At 38.6% G+C, this 23,938-nt stretch overlaps 1 protein-coding gene across 1 annotated transcript in view; it reads left to right on the top strand.

Moving 5' to 3' along the window:
* The window catches only part of SLC35F1 (solute carrier family 35 member F1), a 1,996,989-nt gene extending 1,981,958 nt beyond the window's left edge, over nt 1-15,031 (top strand). Inside the window, exon 8 of the mRNA XM_044074280.1 lies at nt 12,657-15,031. Within this exon, the coding sequence (XP_043930215.1) occupies nt 12,657-12,881 (225 nt within the window). The 3' untranslated portion in view covers nt 12,882-15,031. The remainder of the gene's footprint in view (nt 1-12,656) is intronic.
* Nucleotides 15,032-23,938: the final 8,907 nt, after the last annotated feature.

Genomic DNA, 23,938 nt, shown 5'->3' with positions numbered 1-23,938 from the left:
GAAAAACTCATCAGCTTGAATGTAAACCCATACATCACAAGATGGGTTGCAAACTGGCTAAGCGACAGAACCCACAGGGTCAGAGTTGCTGGAGCCATGTCAGACTCAAAGCCTGTCACAAGTGGTGTCCCACAGGGCTCAGTCCTGGGTCCACTCTTGTTCGGCATCTACTTTTCTGAAGTACAAGCAAACACAGGAGGGTTATGGCTGACAAAGTTTGCAGATGACTGCAAACTGGGCCATAGTCGAAAACACATCTGACACAGATATCCTCCAGAAGGGCCTCACAGAAACGGATAACTGGTGCCAGAGCCATGGCCTGAAGTTAAACGCCAAAAATGCATAGTCATACCCTTCGGGAAAAACAAGGTTACCCCTAGCTACCATATAGGTGACAATCCACTGAGCACAGAAAAAGTCATCAGGGGTCTGGGGACCCAAGTTGACAGTAGTCTTCGCTTGACACTCATGTTGCTAAAGTAGTTAGGAAAACCTTCTATATCGCCCACCTGATCATGAAGGGATTCACATCTAGATCAAGGGAGGTCATCGTCCCCTGTACTCATCACTCATTAGACCTATGATTGAGTACAATGCCCGTTCGGAATGTATCTGACCAGACACCTGATGCAGCTTGAAAGGCCCCAAAAGTTCCTCACCAAAAGGATAAAGGGTCTCAAAATATGTCTTATGCTGCCCGACTGAAAGAACTCCAGCTTTATTCAGTCTCATACCGCTTGCTCAGAGGTGACCTGTGCCTGACATATAAGGCCATGTCAAACCCAGATTTGATGAATATGCTTCACCTCAAAAATCTAGATCCCTCAGAACCACAAGGGCGGGAGACTTAAACCTTGACACGGTTATAAATAGAACGTGCTGGAGGGACAGATTCATCACCCAGAGACTCCCTATGCTGTGGAACAAAATCCCGGTACATGTGAGGCAGAGCACCTCGCTGGCCTTGTTCAAGAGGAATCTTGACCAATGGATGGGAGATCGCAGATATACCCCAGGGATTACTTCAGTGTCACTGCTTGACAGAGGCACAGAAAAATGATAGGCATAGTTTTTATTCAAACTAAAGGGGTGGCGAAAGCCACATAACTATGGGCTAGGCTTATAAATGCCCTTGGGCAGATAGCCTAGTATGAACCTATGAACCTATGAACCACTATGCAATAATCTATCTCTTATCCTGCCAGAGAATGCTGGGAGATCCCACTCGATGACCTGAAGACAGTTGCTGAGGACAGGCAGGTGTGGTCTACTTTTAGCTTGCTACCACCATGATCCTCATCAAGAAAAATGGTTTAGTATGTAAATGAATGAATGTTTAGTTATTCATAATTAAGTTTTAGGATATATGTTTGTTAAAGATGGAAATGTTTAAGTAGATCTGTAGAAGTCTGAGCTCCTGCTGAAACTGTAAGGCCACAGTTGTGATCCTCTGGACTGTGAGATGAAATTCAGGAGAATACATGCTAAGTCTATGGTTGCATTACCTTGAAGTACCTTCTTACACCATGGTACAGTGATCTCAAAGTTAGTATGTGTGGTAGCAGGGGTGTGGGGGTTCATCCCCCATGAAGAGAAGAGGTAAAGCCTGTCCTCAGAATGGTGTTACTGATTTAGAATGACATTTAGTATTTGCTCTAATTAGCTGCAGATTGCACTTTTTCCCCCGCAGCTGTGAGATCCACAGTTACACATCTGATACTTTCAAAACAAGCCATTCTAGTTCTTCTGGTTTTCAAACTTTTCAGATGGGGATGATAGTAAATGAAATCCATTGGCATCCATGTGTGAATAAGGAAAAGATTAAAGACATGAGGTAAGCGGATTAGAAGTGCAAAGGTAAACATGTTAAAAGGCATATAGGCAGAGTAGAATAGGCCCTGATGAACCATTTGCAGAGAGCTATTTTTAAAATGCTTTGACTGTTTTGCAGGCAGCATTAGTAAAAGAATGGGGGATGGATCGGGGTGCATGGGAGTTTTTATTTCTCTGCATGGATGTGATTAGAACTACAGTTGATGAAGACAGATTGTAATGGAATCATCATCGTCATCATCATTATTTATTTTATTTATTTATTTATTTTATTTTATTTTATTTTATTTATTTTACATTTGTTAACCGGGGGTGTCTGACTGAGCCGAAAAGGCCCTTTCTCAGCAGAGGCCCAGGGAGAAAAGCTCCACAAAGAAAAATTACAGACACATTTAGTTATTTAGACATGATCAGTATACACACAAATTACAAGAGACATGTTTTTACAGTGGTATGCGGCACAAACAGTTACAGTGGAGAGAACAATCAAAAAAATATTAATTTTAAAAATAAAGGTAAGTAATAGATTTGTGCTGTACGGCTGAACTTTGGAACATAGGTAGAATACATACATAGTACACAGGTACAGTACATACATTGTAGATTAGCCAGTGTTTGTGAGTAAGATTGAAAAACTATTATCAATTGCTCTAGATTTAGTATCATCATCATCATTGAATCTGTTTTTCACATTTTCTACGTGGGGTTGGGGTGTTGATTCACTGCCACTGTCCTACTTTCTTCAGCAGTCGTGCCTGACTTTTGCAGGTCTTCTGTCACACAACGCATCCATCTCTTTGCTGGAAACTTTGGTTTCCTCTTGCTTCCTTCCTATCCCAATTCTTCCTTACCAGATTCTCCTTTGCTTTCCTTCACATGTCCGAACCACTGTAATCTGTTCTCTTTGACCTCTGTAATTGAAGCTGCTTTGGGTTCTGCTCTGATGTACTTGTTTCTTCAACTGTTTCACAGTGTGCAACATACCACCAGTCTCAAGCACTTCATCTCCATAACTCTAGCTTTCTCAACAGTCTGCCTTCACTACCCAAGTTTCTGTACCATACAGTAGTACTGATTGCACCACTGTTTTATATACCTTTTTGTCACGGCTGCGGCCCTTCTGATTCTAGATTGTATGTCCTCATTCAGACTTCCCTTCTCCTCAACTACCTCTCCCAGATACTTGAAGCTGTCAACCTGTTCCACTATTTTCCCTTCTATCTCAATTTGTAGCTTCTTCTGATTTCTTCCATTTAATATCATTACAACTGTCTTATCCGTAGTCAGTTTCATCCCATGTGCCTTTAGTTTTGCATTCCATTCCCATACTATTTGCTGAAGTTCTTATTCAGAGTCTCGCTGTAATGCCACATAACCTGCATGTGGCAGCTTTGTTGGCCTGTCCCTTCTGACCTGATTGCTAATGTAGTTCATCACCAGTATGAACAGCAGTGAGCTCAAAGCTGAAACCTGGTACATCCACTTCCACTGGAAACCCCTCTGTGAGTCTGAACACTGTTCATACTTGTTGTCATGGTGTCACTGTATATAGCCTGCACTAACTCTACCAATGTTTTTGGAATTTCAAACCATCTCAGGATTGCAGAAATCATCTTTCCTGGGATTCTGTCACATACTTTTTCTAAGTCTAGGAATGCCCATTTCCTCATCTCTAGCTTCATCTCAACAATCTGCCTCATTGTCCACATCAAATCAGTTGTGCAGCATCCTGATCTGAATCCAAACTGCTTATCTCCCCCTCTTACTTTCTACTACTCTCTGCATTTATTTACCAGTCACAATCTTCAGAACTTTTATGCAGTGGGACAGAACTTTGATACCTGTATACTGCCCACAGCAGTGGGACAGGACTTTGATACCTGTATACTGCCCACAGTACTGAATGTCCTTATTGTTCTTGTACACAAGCCAGTGTGCTTATTCTCTAGTCACTTGGGTATGCCTTTCTCTCTATACTGCTATAAGTACCCTCTGGAGCAATTTCTCCCATACTTCATAGGTTCATAGTTGACTACTATGTTAATGACTTCAGGGGGCTTTTTTAAGCCTAGCCATGCATACCAAAAGTGAGAATCAAACCCTGTACCTTCTTAATGTAAGGCAAACACTTTAACCATTACGATATCTACTATCTTGATCATATTTGCTGTCACCTCAGCTTTGCTTGCTGTTTTCCTGACTTCATTTTCCTTAGTGCTGTTCTTACTTCTTCAAGGGTGGACTCCTCTTCTCTTATCATAGGCTGTGTCTAGGGCAGTACATCTTCCATCTGCCTTTGATATCCTATGGACTGGGAAACCAGTTGTTGCTGGTATTCTGTATAAATGGTGCCACCTTCTTTCTTTTTATAACTTCCTGAACTTAATGCATTCCACCAACAGCTTTGCTTATATACCTTATTTCCAAATATGGCTCTGCTGTATATCTCTTCCATACTCCTTACACATGTTGTTTTTAGGACTGTCATTGTTGCTCAACTCCACTTATTTCTTCTTCTTCCTGAGGCCTAGAGACTTGACTATTTCCTTGAACTCTTCTTTCTCTTCAGTCAGCTTCCAGGTCTTCAATCTATTCCTCTGCTGACCTTAGAGCCTTCTCTGAACAGTATTTAAAGCTGATTGTGGCAACCAGTGGTTTATGCTGTGGGCTGTTTCACTGGGGATGATTTTGTGATCACTGAGTCAACCCCAATGCCATTTTCTTAGTAAGAGGAAGTCTACTTGAGTTGCATGTTGGCTACTCTTGTATGTGATCTTGTGAATGTCTGACTTGCTGAACAATGTGTTGGCCACCATGAAGCCATTTGCCATACAGAATTTTAGGATGACCTCTCCTAGTTTATTCCTGATGCCCCATGTGGTCTCAGGCAGTCATCATATCCTGTTCTGTCTGTTCCAATATGTGCATTCAGGTCCTTCATTATCAACATCAACCCATGTTCTCCTGGTTTATCTTGTAGGTGCTGTAACTGCTTCCTGAATGCACTTTTTTTCCTCACTATCACAACCCTACTGTGGGGCATCAGCTGAGATTATGAATAGTGCTCTGTCCTTACACTAGAGTCTGATTGCCATGATAACATCCCTCACTGTTTTCTGAAGCCTCTCCCTCACCACAGATCCCACACCATTTCTAATCTGTCCTTCCTTGAGTAGTAAACTCTGGATTCCAAGCTGAGTAGTGGCTTTGCTGCAGTGCACTTCCATCTTCTGTATACAGAGGATGTTCAGCCTCCTCCTTACCATCATGTCATCCATATAAAAGCTGCATCCTATCAGTGAACCTATAGTGAGTGTAGCGATCCTTAGTTCATGTTTGGCAGGTTGATTGGTTTTATGTCCAGCTTTCATTTAACAGAGAGATATTAGGTAACCCAAGCTGGGCAACTGCACATTGAACACTTATTTACCCAGGGTTGCTGGCCTTTATGGCAAGCACAAACTGGCCAATAGGGACACTTATATCCCTCCCACCATTAGCATGGGTCACTAGCATAGGTCATCCTTCAAACTATTTATAACTGTCAAATACACATGCCCATTTTTGATGACTTTGGTCAACACAACCAAATCACCTAGAGCACATTTTTACATCATTGAGTGGCTGGCAGTCTGTGATCTGTGTTCTCTTGTTTAGAGGATACTGTGCACCACAGCTGATGCTGAAATCAATTAATCTGTTCAACTCTTCCCCCAATAGGCACCATATAGAGTCTGTGCCCACAATGCCATTCTTGGGTGTGCACCCAACATGTTTTCTGTGAGTTGTGAGGAACCCACATAAACACATGTAAACTCCACACAATCATTGGCAAGATATCAGGATTGAACCTTGTGCCTTGTAATGGAAGTAATTATTAAATGCTTTAGTTGAATGTAGTGTTCATTTTCAGAATGTTTTGTACAGCTACATATTGAAAAATGTTTTGTGTTTTTAGTGTTTATCAAATTCTTCATAATCTTATTTTAAAGGAACACTCCACCATATCCTACTGTTTAACTCAACTAAGGTTGCCTTTTTCCCTACAGTATAATTCCAGTACTGTGTAGGTACCTGAAACCTGCTTGTACTTTATAAACCTTTCATATCCTCACTTTGGTAGCAAAGGAAAGGAAAGATTGTCCACTTTTTTTTTAAGCTTAACTTCTCACATAAGTTGTAGAGGAATTTGTCTGCCCCTGCATGACATACCACAGACACAGAGACATTTGTAATCAGGAGCTCAGGCTGCTTTAAACAAGACAGACAGGTGTGCGACTTTTTTCCATTGTCTTTATTGCAGACAGGACGAGAACTTACACTGACTCACAGCTACTCCCAAAGTAGCATGCCTTTCACAGCAAAACAGAGTAATTAGATCAGTCAATGGTTCAAAGGCAGTTGTCACCACTTTTGACAAATTTACATAAGCAACATCACAGTATTGAAATGCTAAGTTTTAAACTTTAACTCTTTGTTGTTTATACTATGTTACATTTTTAAGATGATTTGAATGTAGTATCAAAGATGTCTTTGACATTTCCTGTGTCTAAGCCATTGATTGAATGGCCGTTTAGATCATACTCAGGGTTTTATCTCTCTGTGCCATGGGGTCAGGTCTATTGGGCTGATGTTTACTGATCTTGCCTCATTATAAACAAGTTCTCCAGGTCTTTCTACAGAAACACTTAGTCCCACTATGACATATTATTCATAGTGTAAGTCTATGCTATATTTTGTCAGATTTTAGTGAATGAAAAAATGCAGACCATCATTTCTAGATCTATGAGCTTTATGTAAAGTGCATGAATTATGTATAGGTTCAGTTGTGAACTCCATATGAGCTAGTAGGCTGATAATATCTGAGTTACATATAGAACCTTCCAAATCCGTATGAAGAGTTCCACCACCTCCTGTTGATGGTGAAGGGAATGAACTGAAGCAAAACAGATGTGTGACAAAACCTGTTGGTAAGAAATGTCTACATGAGCTGTATATGCTATAAAAGCAAAACATGATGCTAGAAAAGGTTCATGCAGGGCAATTACATACATTTCTGAAAAAGCTATTCCTCCTGTTAAAACAAAAACTAGCATAAATGATAGAAGCATCTTTAAAACATCAGACAATGACATCTGAAAATGTCTGTCTAAAAATAATAGGAAGAGAATGATACATGTAATTAATACATTAGAAAAATACAGATGCAGCATCTAAGGACAGAGCTGTAAATGATCTCTGTAGGAAGTGCCCTGAGTTCTTTCGTAAATGACGAGTTTCACAGTGCAAGGAAGCTCTGCGCAGTACACAACAGTGGGGAATAAATGAAGATGATGTGCCTTAAATAACTAAGAATGAGTAACCTGTGATTTAAGAAAGTAGGTATCACTATTTTAAATACAGAGTCTAACATTTGTCAAAGTAATAGCTGTTAAATTACAGGGTAGGAAAAGTGAATTAACAGATGCCAGTCAAGTGCAGTCAAAGGAAGGAAAACATTTAAGAAGTAGATGCCTTAAGTGATGTGTTTTACAAAACGAAACGATTGAGATTTCATGTCATTTGCAAGACTACATCAGGAAACCCATTAAGATTTGGTGGCAATTCTTACGTATATCTATTTTTGAAGATATTAAAAACTGATGACAATTTCAAAAAGATAATGTAAGTTTTATTTTAGGATACAACGATTGTGTGTTAATTTAATGGAAAAAAGCTGGTAGATAGTCAAAATATGGAGACTGGGTATACTACGTACTTTAAAATAACAACAGGAGAAATATTTATTCATTACTTTAATTATGGGCATCAGATAACTGAAATATATGTTTAAAAAGTATGTGATTCTGACGAAAGCGTGTGGTGAAGTAGATAAAGCAGCTGCGATGAAGAAGAATGTTTAACATTGGGAGAATCAAAGCATGCAATTTATGCAGTGCTCTGATTGTGCTCTAAAAATGGAAGAAATAGTAATAACCTTGTTATAGCAAGGTTCATACATAAACATATCACAATACCAGTCTTGGGGTGCATGCTGTGATTATGGTCAGAATTAAAAACAAGACAAATTTGTTAAGCAAAACTTTAGAAAATAGAGTATAATCAGTGGTGGCCACAGAACAGGGAGGCAAGAAGGTAATTAAGTTAATATAGTTAACATTTGTCTTCAACCTACTGTCTGTAAGGAAGCACTAAGTGTGTTTCCAGTTTTCAAAACTGCAAATGCACATTGTGTTCCAACAATTTCTTTTTTCTTTTCTTTTCTTTCTTTTTCTTCCTGTCTGTTTTTGGCACATTGGAGCTGCTTAAAGCTCCATTTTCTGAAAATACAAATGTGGCAGCAATAAGTATGGTACGTTGAGAGTTGAACATGCTGCCATTGGAATCCATTATTCTTTTGTTACCTGTTCTACTTAGGCAGATAAGACCTTGGTTTACCCATAATGTTCTTGCTTGAATGCTCAGATGATGTGATTACTTTTTTTGTGTCGGGTTACACATATGTAACATATTGCTTCAGTAGGAGAGTAACTGTAGCAGGATAGCATGCAAGCGAGTAAAAGATCCATGTGATATACAACGGATAGGAGCAATACTAAAGTATTACTAGAGTATTACTTGATGAACATTACTGAGCATGCATACATGCCACTTAATTAATATTAATGTGCAGTCATGCCTTTTTTGTAAGAAGACAAAAGCAAAATCACCATTTCCTTCTAGTCAAGTTCCCTGTCACTAGTATATTGCTTTGCAGAGATCACTGTAAAAGACTATATATGATAGTTAACTAGCAATGAACAATACACAGCAAGAATTGTTCAGCTTAGCTCAGTTGTCTGTCACTACTAATCAAAAGAAATATGCTACATGTTGCTTCCATAATCATCTTTTTCAATGAATCTTGAATTTAAAATGTCTGCTTGTGCTTTTGACACTGTTTATGAAAACAATGTGTTTTTATTAAAAACAAACTTCTGCATGTTACTTGCCTATGATCCTTTTAAAATGCTTCCCTATCACCATAAATTATAGATCATTTTCATTTCATCTAGATTCACATAAAAAATAGTTTCACTTGTTTGCTACTGCTTCTGACAGTGCATGTAAAACAATATAAGTTATGTTTTATTATTGGAAATATGTCACATATTTTCTAGAAAACCACCAATTTTATGAGGACTAGACCAAAAATATGAGGCAAAAATATGGACATTCTGCAAAAATTTGGACAGTTAAGAGGTATGTGGAAGGGTTCAGCATTATAGTGTTTTTTCAAAAAAAAATATTATAGAACACAGAATTCTTTGGAGCCACAGCTAAAAAAAATGCTTAAAATATAATACTACAAGTGCTAGAGGTTCTGTCCAATGTTCTGTTGTGCCCCACCCCACCAGGCATGTAGTTTGAAGGCATCCATTCCCATTCATCTCTAACTTTAAAATGTGTCTGCAAAACTGTCCGTGTGTGTGTGTGTGTGTGTGTGTGTGTGTGTGTGTGTGTGTGTGTGTGTGTGTGTGTGTGTGTGTGCGTGTGAGTGTGTGTGTGTATGTGTGTGTGTGTATGTGTGTGTATATGCGCATGCATAAATCTTTGAAGGACACTTTCTGAATTCTTTCACTTAATAGGACCACACATCCGCAGCTGTGTAACCTGCTTGGGTGAGTGCTTCAAAGAGATGAAATGAGTTTCTAAAGTAATTTAATACCATGAAGTCCATATATGACTCTAAATCAGATTATTGCTGAACAACGTAACTTGGTGTTTCTGGGGAGCATAACTCAAAGTTTCTGTTGTTTTGCCGAGCAGATTTTAATGAATTGTGCTCAAAGACCTTTTCAGTTAAGTGGAGCCTATGTGGCACAGTGGTACAGTGTGTAGCATTGTTACCTTACAGCAAGAGATTCTCCAGTTCAGTTTTTGACAGCAATGCCTTTTATATGGAGTTTGCATGTCCTCCCTATCCTCGTGCGGAGTTTGCTCAGGGTGCTCTAGTTTCCTCTAACTTTCTAGGGATATGAAGTAGGTAAATTGCTGACTTCTAAATCGTCTATAGATGCGTATACGCATGTGTGAAATGTGTGGAACATGAAGCGATCTTCTTCTATTTACTGCCTCTCTTACCTAGTAAACTCTGCGGATGCCAGTGACTGTTCACAGGGTAACTACAGGAGTTGACTGTGACTCATAAGCATGTTCTGGATGAGATTGGATCCTATCCTTTTTCACTATAGTTAATGTGTCTAGACTGAATAAATATGGGTCCTCTCTGTACCTCACCTTTAATAATTCAGCACAAGGCAGTAGCAAATTAACTTTTATTCCTTCGTTCAGCTCTTTTATTCATGCTTCTTCCTGCTATCTGACTTTTTCCATTAGTATTTTGGTAGCTGCATGACACCTATGCTGCTGACTGCACCATCTTTATGAACATATCTTTTACAACCTATATAGGTCATGCCTTGTGGATTAATGCTTGTACAGTGCAGAATGATGCCTACCATGGTGGTTAAACAGGTTTGAGTTGTTGGAACATATCATTCACAGTAGTACCTTTGCTTTTTGCCCCACTATTTGTCCTAGCAGTAGAATTAAGTAATAGGGAGAATTGTACAGTGCAGTGTTGGAAAGTTTAGTATTGTGCAAGTTCAGTTTTCAGGTACAGTGCAATTGGAATGGATGTTTTGCTGTAAGTATTCAAGTATCGTAATAAAGACAGTCCTGAAAACCAAATACTTTATGCAAATGAGGATATCCCATATGAAAAATGCAGCAATATTTATATTATGAAGAGCGGAACACAACTGCTGGGATTGCTAGCATTTCTCACACTAGTTCTATAGCTGTAATTAGTCCTGATACATAATAGGCTGCTGTAAAGCATAATACAGAATGAGAGACTGTGCAGTATAGGGTATTCTGCTAAAGAGTGGTATTAACAGCTAGAATGTCTGCCCTTCTAAAGCATAATTTGCCAGATACCAATACTCAGTAAAGTAAATGGATTTAATTTATTTTTCATATCTGAACACCAAATACGTTTGAGAACATGATAATCCACTGAGACAAGAATTTTTACACAGAAGTATACATTTCTCCCACAAGCATAATGTTTTATTAATTACATCTTTGTTAGCAAGGTATCTTCTTGTTTTTACAAATGACCTGAGAGTGCTTAAAACAGTAGAGTGCAGGAGAAATACAAAAGATCAAGCTTTATGAAGTAAATGCTTGGTTACAGATGCAGTAAATTACTATAGTGCATGATGGACAAATAAGTTCAGAGGCTATGCAGACATGTTACATTACAGTAGCCAGGTGACATGGTGGAATGTTGCAGACGTGTTACATTGCAATAACCAGGTGACATGGTGGAATGTTGCAGACATGTTACATTACAGTAGCCAGGTGACATGGTGGAATGTTGCAGACATGTTACATTACAGTAGCCAGGTGACACGGTGGAATGTTGCAGACATGTTACAGTACAGTAGCCAGGTGACATAGTGGAATTTTGCAGACATGTTACATTACAGTAGCCAGGTGACATGGTGGAACATTGCAGACTTGTTACATTACAATAACCAGGTGACATGGTGGAATGTTGCAGATATGTTACTTTACAGTAGCCAGGTGACACGGTGGAATGTTGCAGACATGTTACAGTACAGTAGCCAGGTGTCATGGTGGAACATTACAGACATGTTTCAGTACAGTAGCCAGGTGACATGGTGGAACATTGCAGACGTGTTACATTACAATAACCAGATGACATGGTGGAATGTTGCAGGCATGTTATATTACAGTAGCCAGGTGACACGGTAGAATGTTGCAGACATGTTACATTACAGTAGCCAGGTGACATGGTGGAGCATTGAAGACGTGTTACATTACAATAACCAGGTGATGTGGTGGAATGTTGCAGACATGTTACATTACAGTAGCCAGGTGACATGGTGGAACATTGCAGATGTGTTACATTAAAATAACCAGGTGACATGGTGGAATGTTGAAGACATGTTAGATTACAATAGCCAGGTGACACTGTGGAATGTTGCAGTACAGTAGCCAGGTAACATGGCAGAACATTTCAGACATGTTGCAGTACAGTAGCCAGGTGACATGGGCAAACATTGCAGACATTTTGCAGTACAGTAGCCTGGCAACATGGTGAAATGTTGCAGACATGTTACATTACCATAGCCAGGTGACACGGTGGAATGGTGCAGACATGTTACAGTACAGTAGCCAGGTGACACGGTGGAATGTTGCAGACATGTTACAGTACAGTAGCCAAGTGACACGGTGGAATGTTGCAGACATGTTACAGTACAGGAGCCAGGTGACATGGTGGAACATTGCAGACATGTTGCAGTACAGTAGCAAGGTGACATAGTGGAACATAGGAGGACGGTATGTACAGCACTCATCTATTGTTTCTTAAATCTAATGCTGCTGTAGGAATATATTTTAGAAATACTTTAATGTTTTTAGGCAGTAGTAGTTAGACTGATTTGCTGCAGGATTAGAGTAGTCTAGATTAAAATGTTTTGTATGTTTTCCATGTATTAAATATAGCAAACTACATCATCAAAGAATGATTCAGACTTCTAAGAAAAGTGGTGGTAACAACATTTGTTGATTAGTTACTAAAATGATGTTTCTTTGCTGCCTACATAGTTGTTAGCTAAAATTAGCTTTGACTTTAGCAGTTACAAACTGCATCTGTCTTTGATAAATTCTCACGTTTGCAGTTACTTCATTTTAATTAATTACCATCTCACACGAATAAGAAATGATGTGTATTTTTATTTATCTTTAAGTTTTCAGGTCTCTATCTACTGTCATTCTTCACTATTGTTGCTGGACTGATCCTGTACTCTTCAACATCCACATATATCGCTCAGGATCCCAGAGTATATAAGCAATTTCGCAACCCAGGGGGGCCTGTTGTAGACCCTCCAGCAGCAGGACCACTGGAGCCATCAGTGACTTACACCAGCCTTGGACAGGAAATGGAGGAAGAGCCGCGTGTCAGAGTTGCCTAGATCAAGACTGTTACTGCCCTGTTTTAATGTGCTATATCTCTGTATTGTGCATGGAGAAAGGTATTTATCAGGTATAATGCTGGGCTGAAAGGTAGAAAACAGAAGGCAGCAGTAACAGCACAAAGCCTGCTTGGTACAATCATGACAAAATATACTAAGAAGAGGCAAGAATCCCATTAGGTTACCAACATCAGTGGGCTTCTGCTTGGCTGATTTATCAATCTGATCCTCTGTGAATGGTGAAGCTAATGCAGTGATATATAACATAAATGACATTATCCCAAAGGATGCTATATACAGAGTGCACAAAAAGAGGTTACTGTGCCCTGTATGACTCATAGTTATAGTAACTGTTCTTATGATATTATTTCGAACAATACTGAATTTACTGTCTCTTTTTTGTACAAGTTCACAGTAGGGCCTGCTTTTCACTGTATATGCAGCACTCCCATAATGTCATTACACAAAGACAGATTTTTAACCCAACCCAATGATATCTTTTTTAATATGTTACTGAATGGTTCTTTTGTATATTACCTTTTTTATTCATCAAAAGGCATTTTAGTCCATAGTGTTGTTTCACAACTGTGCCACACCTGTAATGTCTTTCTGTCTGTTGGAGCTGCATGTTGATACAATTGAAGTAATTTATAGAATTAAAACTCAGCTGATATATTATATATTTTACAGCACCATCACGAGAAAAATAAACACAGTCAGTAGTGGAACACTGGGATGGTTGAAACAGTATATGGAAACTTTTGGTGATTTAATAAGGCATTTTTTTAATATTTACTAGTACCTGAAGATCTCTGAAGGTCCATTACCCATCAGGCCACACTTCTGGAGGTATAGCTCCTGGATATTTGGAACATTCACAAATCAGTCTTAGCCTGGGATTATACATAATGATACATCTCATTTCTATCATCATGAAATGTATCATATCTGGAACATGACTAGAGTAGTTCCAGTCCCACAGTTTGGTTTTGCACATTTGGCAAATGTTATACACCAGTGTCATTTATGCCTCACCTGCTTTGCAGCCTTGAAAAACTAGAGTCTGGCCAGTTAAATGTCTATGCATTTATACTTGTTTGTCTAATGAAAGCCATTCTGAAATCAGCAGATGGCAGTTTGTTCACTGGAGCAGTGACTGTCAGTTTAGCAAAAATATTAATTTCTGTGCAGCTAACCATATCAATGTGAATCCATTCTGTAGACCTCATTTTGTCTCATCACTCTTGACAGTGTGTATTGGTGAGGGTTCTGCATGGTAGTAATGCAGTCCTGTATCTAGATGGCCTTGCTGTCACCTGTAGCAACCTACTTCTACCTGGCTTTGCTGATCTGGGCTTGATTTCACTAACATAATACCACTGTGTACTAATGTAAGATGAAAACTATAGTTTTTCACCAGCCCATTGGCACAGGTGCAAGACAACATATATTGCATGTAACCCAGGATCAACTAGTAACCTGGAAAGCTGAAGGGCTAGCTGAGGTGGTGCTGTGGTGGATTCAGTAACCAGTGGCTAGCTTACCTTCCTCAGACCGAGAGACAGAGCTTGGGACTTTTCTTCTTTCTAGTGTAGACTGGAGATCAACATTCGTGTCACATAGGCACATGTGTATACAGAGAAGAGGGTAGACACAAATGCATCATGGGCAGGAGTGCCCATGGACTCATTTTTATCACTGCATTTCCCTCACCTTGAGGAACCATAGTAAAAATACATCTGTAGTTAAGAGCAGATGACACAGGGTCTAAAAACCTCAGTCTCCTGTCATCCTGTCAAGATGGTTGAATACTGCTGCACATTAGTGACCTAAGTCTGGGAGATAAGTAATTTGAGTTAAAGGTGCTCTGAGGGATTTGAGGACAGGAGATATACTGATCACCCATCAATAATCATCTGGCCAACATGGCCAAAAAATGTATATGTAGCTTTTGGAACTATTAAATGACAGACCTCTTTAGAGCATGTCCTGTCTTAAGTCCACATGGATCCTCTGTGGATTAGTTACAAGATTATACTTGTTTTGTAATCTGTCTTAACCCTCATCTCTGTTTATTTCAGTATACAGATACAGTGATTAACAAAATGCGCTATTACACATGTACCTCCCAGTAAATAATTTTCTGCCTCCTCAGATGTAAGTGTTGGTTACTTAGAGACTGTTTATCCTATACTGCATTGGCTCACATGGTTCCTTGCCTTAGAGAAGATAATGCATGTTTTTTTCTTATCTATAGTACCCTAAACTGTACATATGTGAAAGTTCTGTTCTACCCTTCATTTATGCTGAATAAAACAGCTATTCCAAAACAGTGAGACGGTGAGAATTCAAGTAAAGAGTCCTATAACACAGTCTGTTTTGGAAGGGGTGGCAAACCATCACAGTGTTTAGCAGTTTCACCTCCCAACACCAGATTCTCCAGTTTGGTTCTCAGCTAGGATGCCTTATGTGCAGAGTGTTCATGTCATCCCTTTGCTCACATGGGTTGTCTCTGGGTACTCTGGCTCCTTCCATATCGCACAGACATGCATTAGGTGGATTGATGAATCTGAAGTGTTCACATGTGTGCACGCAGCATGTGATGGAGAAGTTTGCCGATCTACTTCCATTCCTTACCTGCCTAGTAAAGTCTCTGCATAGCATCGAGCTTTTCATGGAGTCACCATAGGAGGTGGATGCAATATGACAGCACTGGAAGGATGGATGGATGGATGGATGGTCAGATGGCTCTATGGATTTTGTAGGGGGAGCTTTTCCTCTTCTCTGCTGCTGATAAGGTGAAAGAAAACTGAGAATGTGTTTTGGCTGGCAGACTCCTTGTTTTGTTTTTGTGTTTTGCCTTGGTATTGCCCAACGCCCAGCTGATCATTAGTCATGCCTCTCTCTTTCATGCCTACTTCCAAATGGAAGAACAGTTTGCTGCCAGAACTGAAAGAAATTCATTATAAATGATCTCAAGTTTCACACAGAAATCATTAAGCACCCTGAATTAAAAGGTCTGTTGTTTACAATTATGACTCCATGAAATGCACTGCACAGAATGTACACTTGGTGTTAACTCATGGCAAAAGATGGCTTTATTGTTCTTTGCATTTTCAGTCTTTTATTTTTGTGTAAATATCCTTATTGCTCAAATATCCCTGCGCTGCTGTTACCCTTGCTGTATGATGTAAATTTGCATCTTCATGTATCTTATCATTTCTTATCTTTTAGTGTACCAGCCTTATGGCCTGGACTATATCTGAAAACAGTCCTTTGCCTCTAACACACTTACTCTGTTACAAAATAAGTAAGCGAGAGACGTGAACAGTTACCCTCTCCACACTCCTCATGTGCTGCAAGTAACAGGCATGGCAACAATTTTTCTCTTATCAATTAGCTTACTCTTGTGTATGAGCAAGTAATGTGTAAACCGCTGCAGTGCCACTTGTGTACAATTACTTCTTGTTACACATTTCGCTTACTGCCTGCATGTAACAAAAAGATAAAGATTCAGTTCCTTATTTTTGCTACATTTTCACCCTTTTACCTGCTAACCATCAGCGTCTGTGCTATTAATGGATCCTCCCCCAGTCAGTGGATGAGAGTCAGTCATGACAGGGGTCATTTAGGCATTCATCATGGTTTTTCTTATTTAGCCTTGCCAGTCCCCCGCATATACCCATAGTATCCAGGGGATAATGTGTAATGGCCCTTCTGAATGTTGTTTTACTTCTGTTTACAATGTAATAATGAACCCAACTCCCTGTGGACATCATTTCCATGCAATCCCTAGTCTGCACCAGGGATTCCACCATGGAGCATGTGCCTAGACATTTATCCCCTAACTTCATTACCCATCACCCTCCCCATGTCATATTTAATAAGCACACCTGTGGCACCAGTCCAGCTCAGGTCTCCTGGTTTACAGTGAGAGTGTTATCCTTCTGCACCAGTGGAGCTGGCTAATTATTTACATTTTTTTAATTAATTTTCCAATAATTAGATATTTAAAAAAATCAGTAAATAAGAGGATACCAAAAATGTTTACAATTCTATGGTTTAGGTGATAAAAAGGCTGTGGACACACACACACACACACACACACACACACACACACACACACACACACACACACACACACACACACACACACACACATAATAATTGGAATTCTTAGCATGCAAATGCTAACATAATCAAGTAAAAATATCCAGTATGTTCATTCAAATACATTCCTAGTTTTTAAACTGTTTCTTAAATCTGCCTATAGTTTTGAAATCCTTTAAAATTATTAGTGACCATTTGGAAATACCAAATGCACACTTCTTGAAAGTTTATCCATACTGTTAAAAAGGTTCTACTTAGCAAGGGCTGAGACAATCATTATGGAAAAACATTTCTCCAAATCTAAGATTATATTCAAGTCCCAAGTCATAACCCTAGGTCATTCCAGATTAACCTGAAGCAAAAATTTGGACTTAAAGTTTGCACTGAAGAACTTTTAGAGTGTGTAGCATTTTTACATTCCCAACATTGTGAAGTATGTCTGATTCATGGTTTGGATAAAATTTACAGAACTCATTAAGTTATGGAAAAAATAGCAAGTCTTACTGGAGTATGCATCATATTATGAAAGACCATGAACTGAGTACAGTGCAGTTTAAAAAATGTTCATATTTTCTCCCACTTAATCTAGAAAAGGCTCTTTTCAGCATCAACATATCCAAATGAAGAGAGGTTAAGCACTGTTTCCAACAGTGAGTTAATATAAATCTTACAAACCCTAGAAACTGGAGGATTTTTGTATACACAAAGGACTTCCCTCTGAGTATATCTTGATTGTTAACATAATTAATAATGATTTGTGCACTAAGTTTTGATATGCCATCCTGAAAGATAACATTCTATAGATGTCGCCGTAGCTTATGATATTATTAAGAGCATATCAACATACAAAGAGTTTGCTTTTTATAAGGATTCCTAATGTGTAAAGAGAGATGGATGTCACAGGTAAACATTATTGTACTTTTCTCTTTACAAATCTTGGGTCTACTAGACTTCAAGGCCAATATGAAGGAGTCATAAAATATTACAGAAATCAATCCTAGACATGACCTGATAATGCTATAGGAAATGTTACACAAATATTTTTTAGTCAGGCACTCTGGAAGTTTAGGGATGTCTGTATTACAGTGCTCTGTAAAGACAAATGCAGAGTTCCATTCTTTTTGCATTTGCTTCATCTGGTAATTGCACTCCTATTCTTTTGCAGGACACAGAAGGGTAAGTATGTTGACACATGGCACTCTGTCCTTTAATTCATATTTCTAAGTCGTGCAGCTTCAGAGTCCCCAAGCATGTGTTAATAAGTAGGTTAAGCACATACCAGTGTCAAACAAATGGGAGCAGATGACCTCTGTAGGAGGCACCCTTTTAAATAGGTGAGAATGCCTACATTGGCTGTTTATGTAATTCTTCTCACAGAGCAAAACTACCACATTTCTGCTTACTCAATTTTAAGGTGCAGAGATTTTTCTGGTGAGATGCATTACCCAGCAGGGGTGGGGGTTAGTACTACTCATATTTTCCCAAGTTCCACCCAATAGCAGTGTTTGACCATATGATGAATGGGGTACCACAGGCATTATCATTAACACAGTTTGACCTCATTAGATAGCATATATGTTCCAGAAAATGATTGCAGTTAAGCCTGTTTCATTGTTGAGGCTTGTTGCCACATAGTGAGCGACCTTTGTTGCTAAAACCTGTACGTCTCTCTGGTTATAATAATCACAGTGTTATGAGGTATTCCTTAAATGTACTAATCGTCCGATTTCATTTCGGATATCCTCTACCAGGAAAGCACTTGAGCAGAAGTGGTACAATCTGTAGGCTGCATTTAAGAATAGAATCCCCTTCAGTTATCTTATGAATGTTGTGTTAAATGCTAGGCGCTGAGCTATGAGCGTTTACGCTGTTGTAGCAGCTATCCTTCCATCTTGTGATCTCACTACCATACCTTATTGAACAGATGCCTTTACATGACAAATAATTCCAAGCCAGTCAAATGGTGGAACTTCCAAACTGAAGCATAAACTGACAAAGGAAGTAGATGCAACTTGCAACATTGCACAACTACAGTTTTCTTTTAGGTTTATTATTAGGTTTTATTTAGTCTGTGATAATTGAATGAAATGTACTAAGCACAGCTGTCTGTTTTCAGTAGTGACCTCAGGAAGCTGGTATTTTTATCCAAGCAGAGATAGTAGATGTCAAAATTTGCTCTGTGGGAATTAACTCATTCACTACTCGTATATTAGCTGTAGTCCCATCCAATTAAGGATGTAAATATACTGTAATGTATTGTATGACCACCAGACTGATTTTCCACACATACAAATCATTTTTGTATAACAGTTTATTGAAATTACAGCTGTATTTATAATTAGTAAATGTGATACACTTCCCGGTTCCTTCTCTCAGTATGCCTTTAACAAAAACATTGCTATCTGCATTAGACATACACAAACACTAAGTTAGTCTCACTAAAGGTCACCTAAAATTGTTCCAAATTTCCTGGTTTAATCACCCTAACAAAAGTGAGTGACATGACATACTAAACAACCATTGTTTAGATGGCTGACATCTTGCGTTATATTCTGCCATATAGAGACTTCAGTAAGTATGATTTTAATACCATTTACAATGACAGAATCACACATACTTTCATTGCTTCATGCAGAAATGCCCATGCTTATGACACCATACATGCTGAGCTTGTGTTACCTGCAGCACAAAAGTGTGTCTGTATGTTAACCAACACATAACATTGATAACACAGTCAGTGAGAGTTTCAACTTTTGTGCTAAATAACTGTGCAGCCTAACTACACAGTACTGCAGTCATGGCTTCAGCTCAGACTGCCTTTTGATTCTTGCAGAAGTGAATCTTGGTAGAGACAAAGTCTTTGAAGAAGATAAACCAGTAACATACTGACAAAAGTGATGGACCATGGAAATAATCCCTTCTGGTAGGCTATGTTGTCCACCCAATGTGGTTTCAGTAAAAGCCATGTCAGATTAACCAATTGCATTACTCATTTCCAGGTCAGTGCTAACCATGTCTGTGTTATTTCTAACAACTGCTGGACATCTGTTGTGTCCAATCTTCTGCTGGGACATCCTGACAAAGGTACACCAGCTTTAGTGTTGATCCACACATTTGATGCTAGCATCTAACACAACCTAAATCTTCAGTAGCTCTCATAAGAAATACATGGCATGAAGGAAGTAAGATACAGAGTTCTACTTCATTGAGAAATGTATATAAGCACATCTGAAGGCCTTATGGTCCCATCAGCTTGTACTGTAATGAAATCGGATTGTGAAAACTCATGTTTATTTATGTTTTGCATTCTTGCTGTCAATAGTTTCTAATTTTATGCAACAAAGTGGTAATATAAGACCTTGCCTTTATCAGTTAATGTACTAATCTTTTACTGGATTTCATCAACAATGTTCAAGATTGAATGTTGAAGACTGTTTGGCTGTCAAGCAATATGATTTTCAGGATTAAGGATTTTGGCTGTCATAGCACCTTAACATTCCTTTCCAATTGCTTCTGTATACAGAGTATCTTTACTTTTTTTTTTTTTACTTTCCCTTTGCCTCTGCAGCCAGTGAAGAAACCTTCCTCTGAATACCGAGTATCTTTACTTTTTTTAAAATACTTTCACACCTGTAGTTTCAACATTTACATTCACACATTTGGCGTCATTTTGATTCTGCACATCCTTTTCTGTTTATTTCACACCAGATATTTGTAGAATGTCTTTCATTAATTGATAATTGCTGCTGAAGCTATACGAGTTCAGGTTTTCAACACATGCTAAATAAGTGTGTGTGTGTGTGTGTGTGTGTGTGTGTGTGTGTGTGTGTGTGTGTGTGTTGCGTGCATGCGCATGTGCGTGTGCATGTGTTTATCAAACTACTTGTGTGTGTGTGTGTGTGTGTGTGTGTGTGTGTGTGTGTTTATATATATATATATATATATATATATATATATATATATATATTTTTTTTTTTTTTTTTTTTTTTTAATCTATTTTAGATAGTTGAACACCCACAACAATGAACCTCATACAATCAAGATGGCATAATCAAATGTAAAAAAACTACCATAAAACAACAAAAATGCCTTTTTTTCCAGGGGGCTTCTCCACATGCACCTCTCAAAGTCCATGCAGCTTATATATTCCAGCTCTGAGATCACACCATGGTGGTGATAGAGCCACTTGCCCAATGCCTGCTGTACCAGGATATCAAATAACAGGAGTCTCATGCATTTCCTTCTTTTGATGTTTTGGCATTCGATCATGCTGTATCGATCACCTGAGATTCACTGTTGTGAGCGCTCAGCTAACTAAAATACACACACACACACACACACACACACACACACACACACGTGTGTGTGTATATATATATATATATATATATATATATATATATATATATATATATATATATATTTATATATATAGCTCAAATATATATGTAGATAAATGCACACACAAACATGCATACACAAACACACAAATGCATTTATGTGTGCCAATTCACTGTTGAGTTTTAAATGGTCCTCAGTCGGTAGATGACTGAAAAGGCCATTTGAAATGTTTTTTTTTTTTGCTATAAAATGTTCTAATTGCCTTCATTGTATGTAAAATAATTTGAAATGCTCAAATGTGCACTGTTTATTCACCTTGTCAACCATTCCCATTGCTGCCCGCACAGTATTTTTATGTCAATGGGAAACTATATATTTTGTAGTTTCACAAAAGATGGTCTCAGTCACTTTACCCCTTAGACACTATGCTTGGTCTCTTCTCACCAGATAAATAAACATGTAACGTTATGACCAATATTCAACCAAGTGGTTGAAGTTTAGCAGTAACTAGGAAATATGTATTTTATGTAGATGTCCCTGCTGATACACATGGGTTTCTTGTTTGCTAATGACCTCTTAATGCAGCAAGGTTTAAATAGTTCTTCTGACTAGACCTTGACTCATGTGATCTAAGCAGAGCTGCTTCTGGGCAATGTTACTTCCAGTTCCTGGCAGCATCCCTCAGTTTCAAGACAAAAATTATTTTTCTTCAGCTATTGAACTGTATACAAGATCACCATTTACTGTAAGCTTTTTGCACCGGTATAATTCATGAAAAACAAAACAAAAATGATTAGTTTAGATCTTGCTAATGTGCTAATAACATTCAGAAAATGTGTAGTATCTTTCTTGTTTTAACATTTTAGTGTTTTTCAGAACTAGCAAGGAATACAAACTGTACCCCATGGGTAGGACTTTACTGTTAAATAATATGACACATTAAAATTTTCATTCAAAACACAAACCAAAAAAGATTAAAGAAAACCTGCACCAATAAGCTGAAGAGGGTATTCTCATTTTGATATTTGCATGCTCTTATATGGACTGGCAGTGGCACAGTAATGCCTGTATAATGTTTTCAAATAAATGCTTTATGAAAGAACTTTTGTGTCTAATGCAGTTTCTTTTCCCAGCTGATAATGCCTTGCCACATCTGCATGATGGCAGTGATGCTTGCATGCCACACTGTTATATTTTAAGTAAAATTTCGTACTACAGCACTGTTGCTGCTGGAGCTAGTAGCACCTCGGTAGTACAATGGAGGTAGTACTGACCACACATTGAGGAGGAGGCAGCTCATGTGACCCTATGTAATATATTCCCACCATGATAGGTGGCTTACACCATCACCAAAAATGTGTGACACTTGTGCAAGCCTCAGTAACATCATTAAGACTATTTTTATAATGTAGGTAGTGACCATTTTGCCTTCAGCAAACAAAACAGGTGGTATAGACTAACACAAAATTGGCAAGCAAATCTGTAACTAAACTAGAACTACCGTTCACTGACTTTTGAGACACACACATACACCGACACACTGGACCGAGGAAAACAAGAGCTGTCTGAATAAAGCTGATGATGTCAGGGAAGTGTTTGAAAAACAAATGGAAAATTGTAATTCATCTGCTCAGAAACATGCTTTCCTGAAATGGATTTGTGCAAAGAAAACCAGTAATGCAAAACCAATGAAATAGCCAAAGGCAGATGGAGTTATCTGATAAAAAGGTTTGTTTTATTAATATCCCATACACAAATAAATGTACTTAATGCATTCAGGAAGGAATGGGCAGTTTTCTGCAGTATTTATTCATTTGGTATCCAGGTAAGTAGAAATGATTTAAGTATATTTTATAGACATGGGGCCAGATTCAGGAAGGCTTACACTGAGTTCAAGAGTAGTGTAAGCCTCCGTGTAAGCCTCCTGATTCAGGAACAGCCCAAATCTCCATGTAAGAGACAGCTAACACGTCTCTTACACGGACTGGGCGTGGAAATGCTCAATACCTCATTTGCAGCTCAAAGATATGCAAATGAGGTATTTGAGCGATCCACGAAGCAGAAACCAGTCCGTGTAACGGACGTGTTAGCTGCAGAAATGTACTCAGCTGACAACTGAGTACATTTCTGCAAAATTAAAACGGAGCTATGTCAGCTCCAAATAAAGGGTGCATATGTCTCATTAAGCATGCCAATGGCCAAATATGTGGCCATTGGCATGAAAAGTGTTGCAAAAATAAGTTATATAACTTTTTTTTCACGGGATTTTGTGTTTAACTGCAGCGCACCCAGCAAACGGGTGCGCTGCCTAAAACTGAAAACCGAAGCTTATAAGCCCACAATTGTGGGATTTATGTATTACATTGAATGTCAATGGAGGGACTTGCAGACCAAAAACAATATGGCCTCCGTTTAGTGGTTGTCAAGGGGGGGAAGCTCCGTGTAAGACATGTAACTAGTCATTACTAGGCAATCCTATGTAAATGAGGGTTACAATACTGAATCACACTGTCACATAGGTAATGAGCACTGTCTGAGTAGTGTAAGAGTTAGAGACGGGGGAGGAACAGAGTAAGAGGTAGGTGACATCATGGGGGGGAAGGATA

Source organism: Protopterus annectens, chromosome 1.part1 (genome assembly GCF_019279795.1).
Source record: "Protopterus annectens isolate FY-2018-M chromosome 1.part1, PAN1.0, whole genome shotgun sequence".
NCBI lineage: Eukaryota > Metazoa > Chordata > Ceratodontiformes > Protopteridae > Protopterus > Protopterus annectens.
This window is presented reverse-complemented; position numbering and strand designations above follow the sequence as displayed.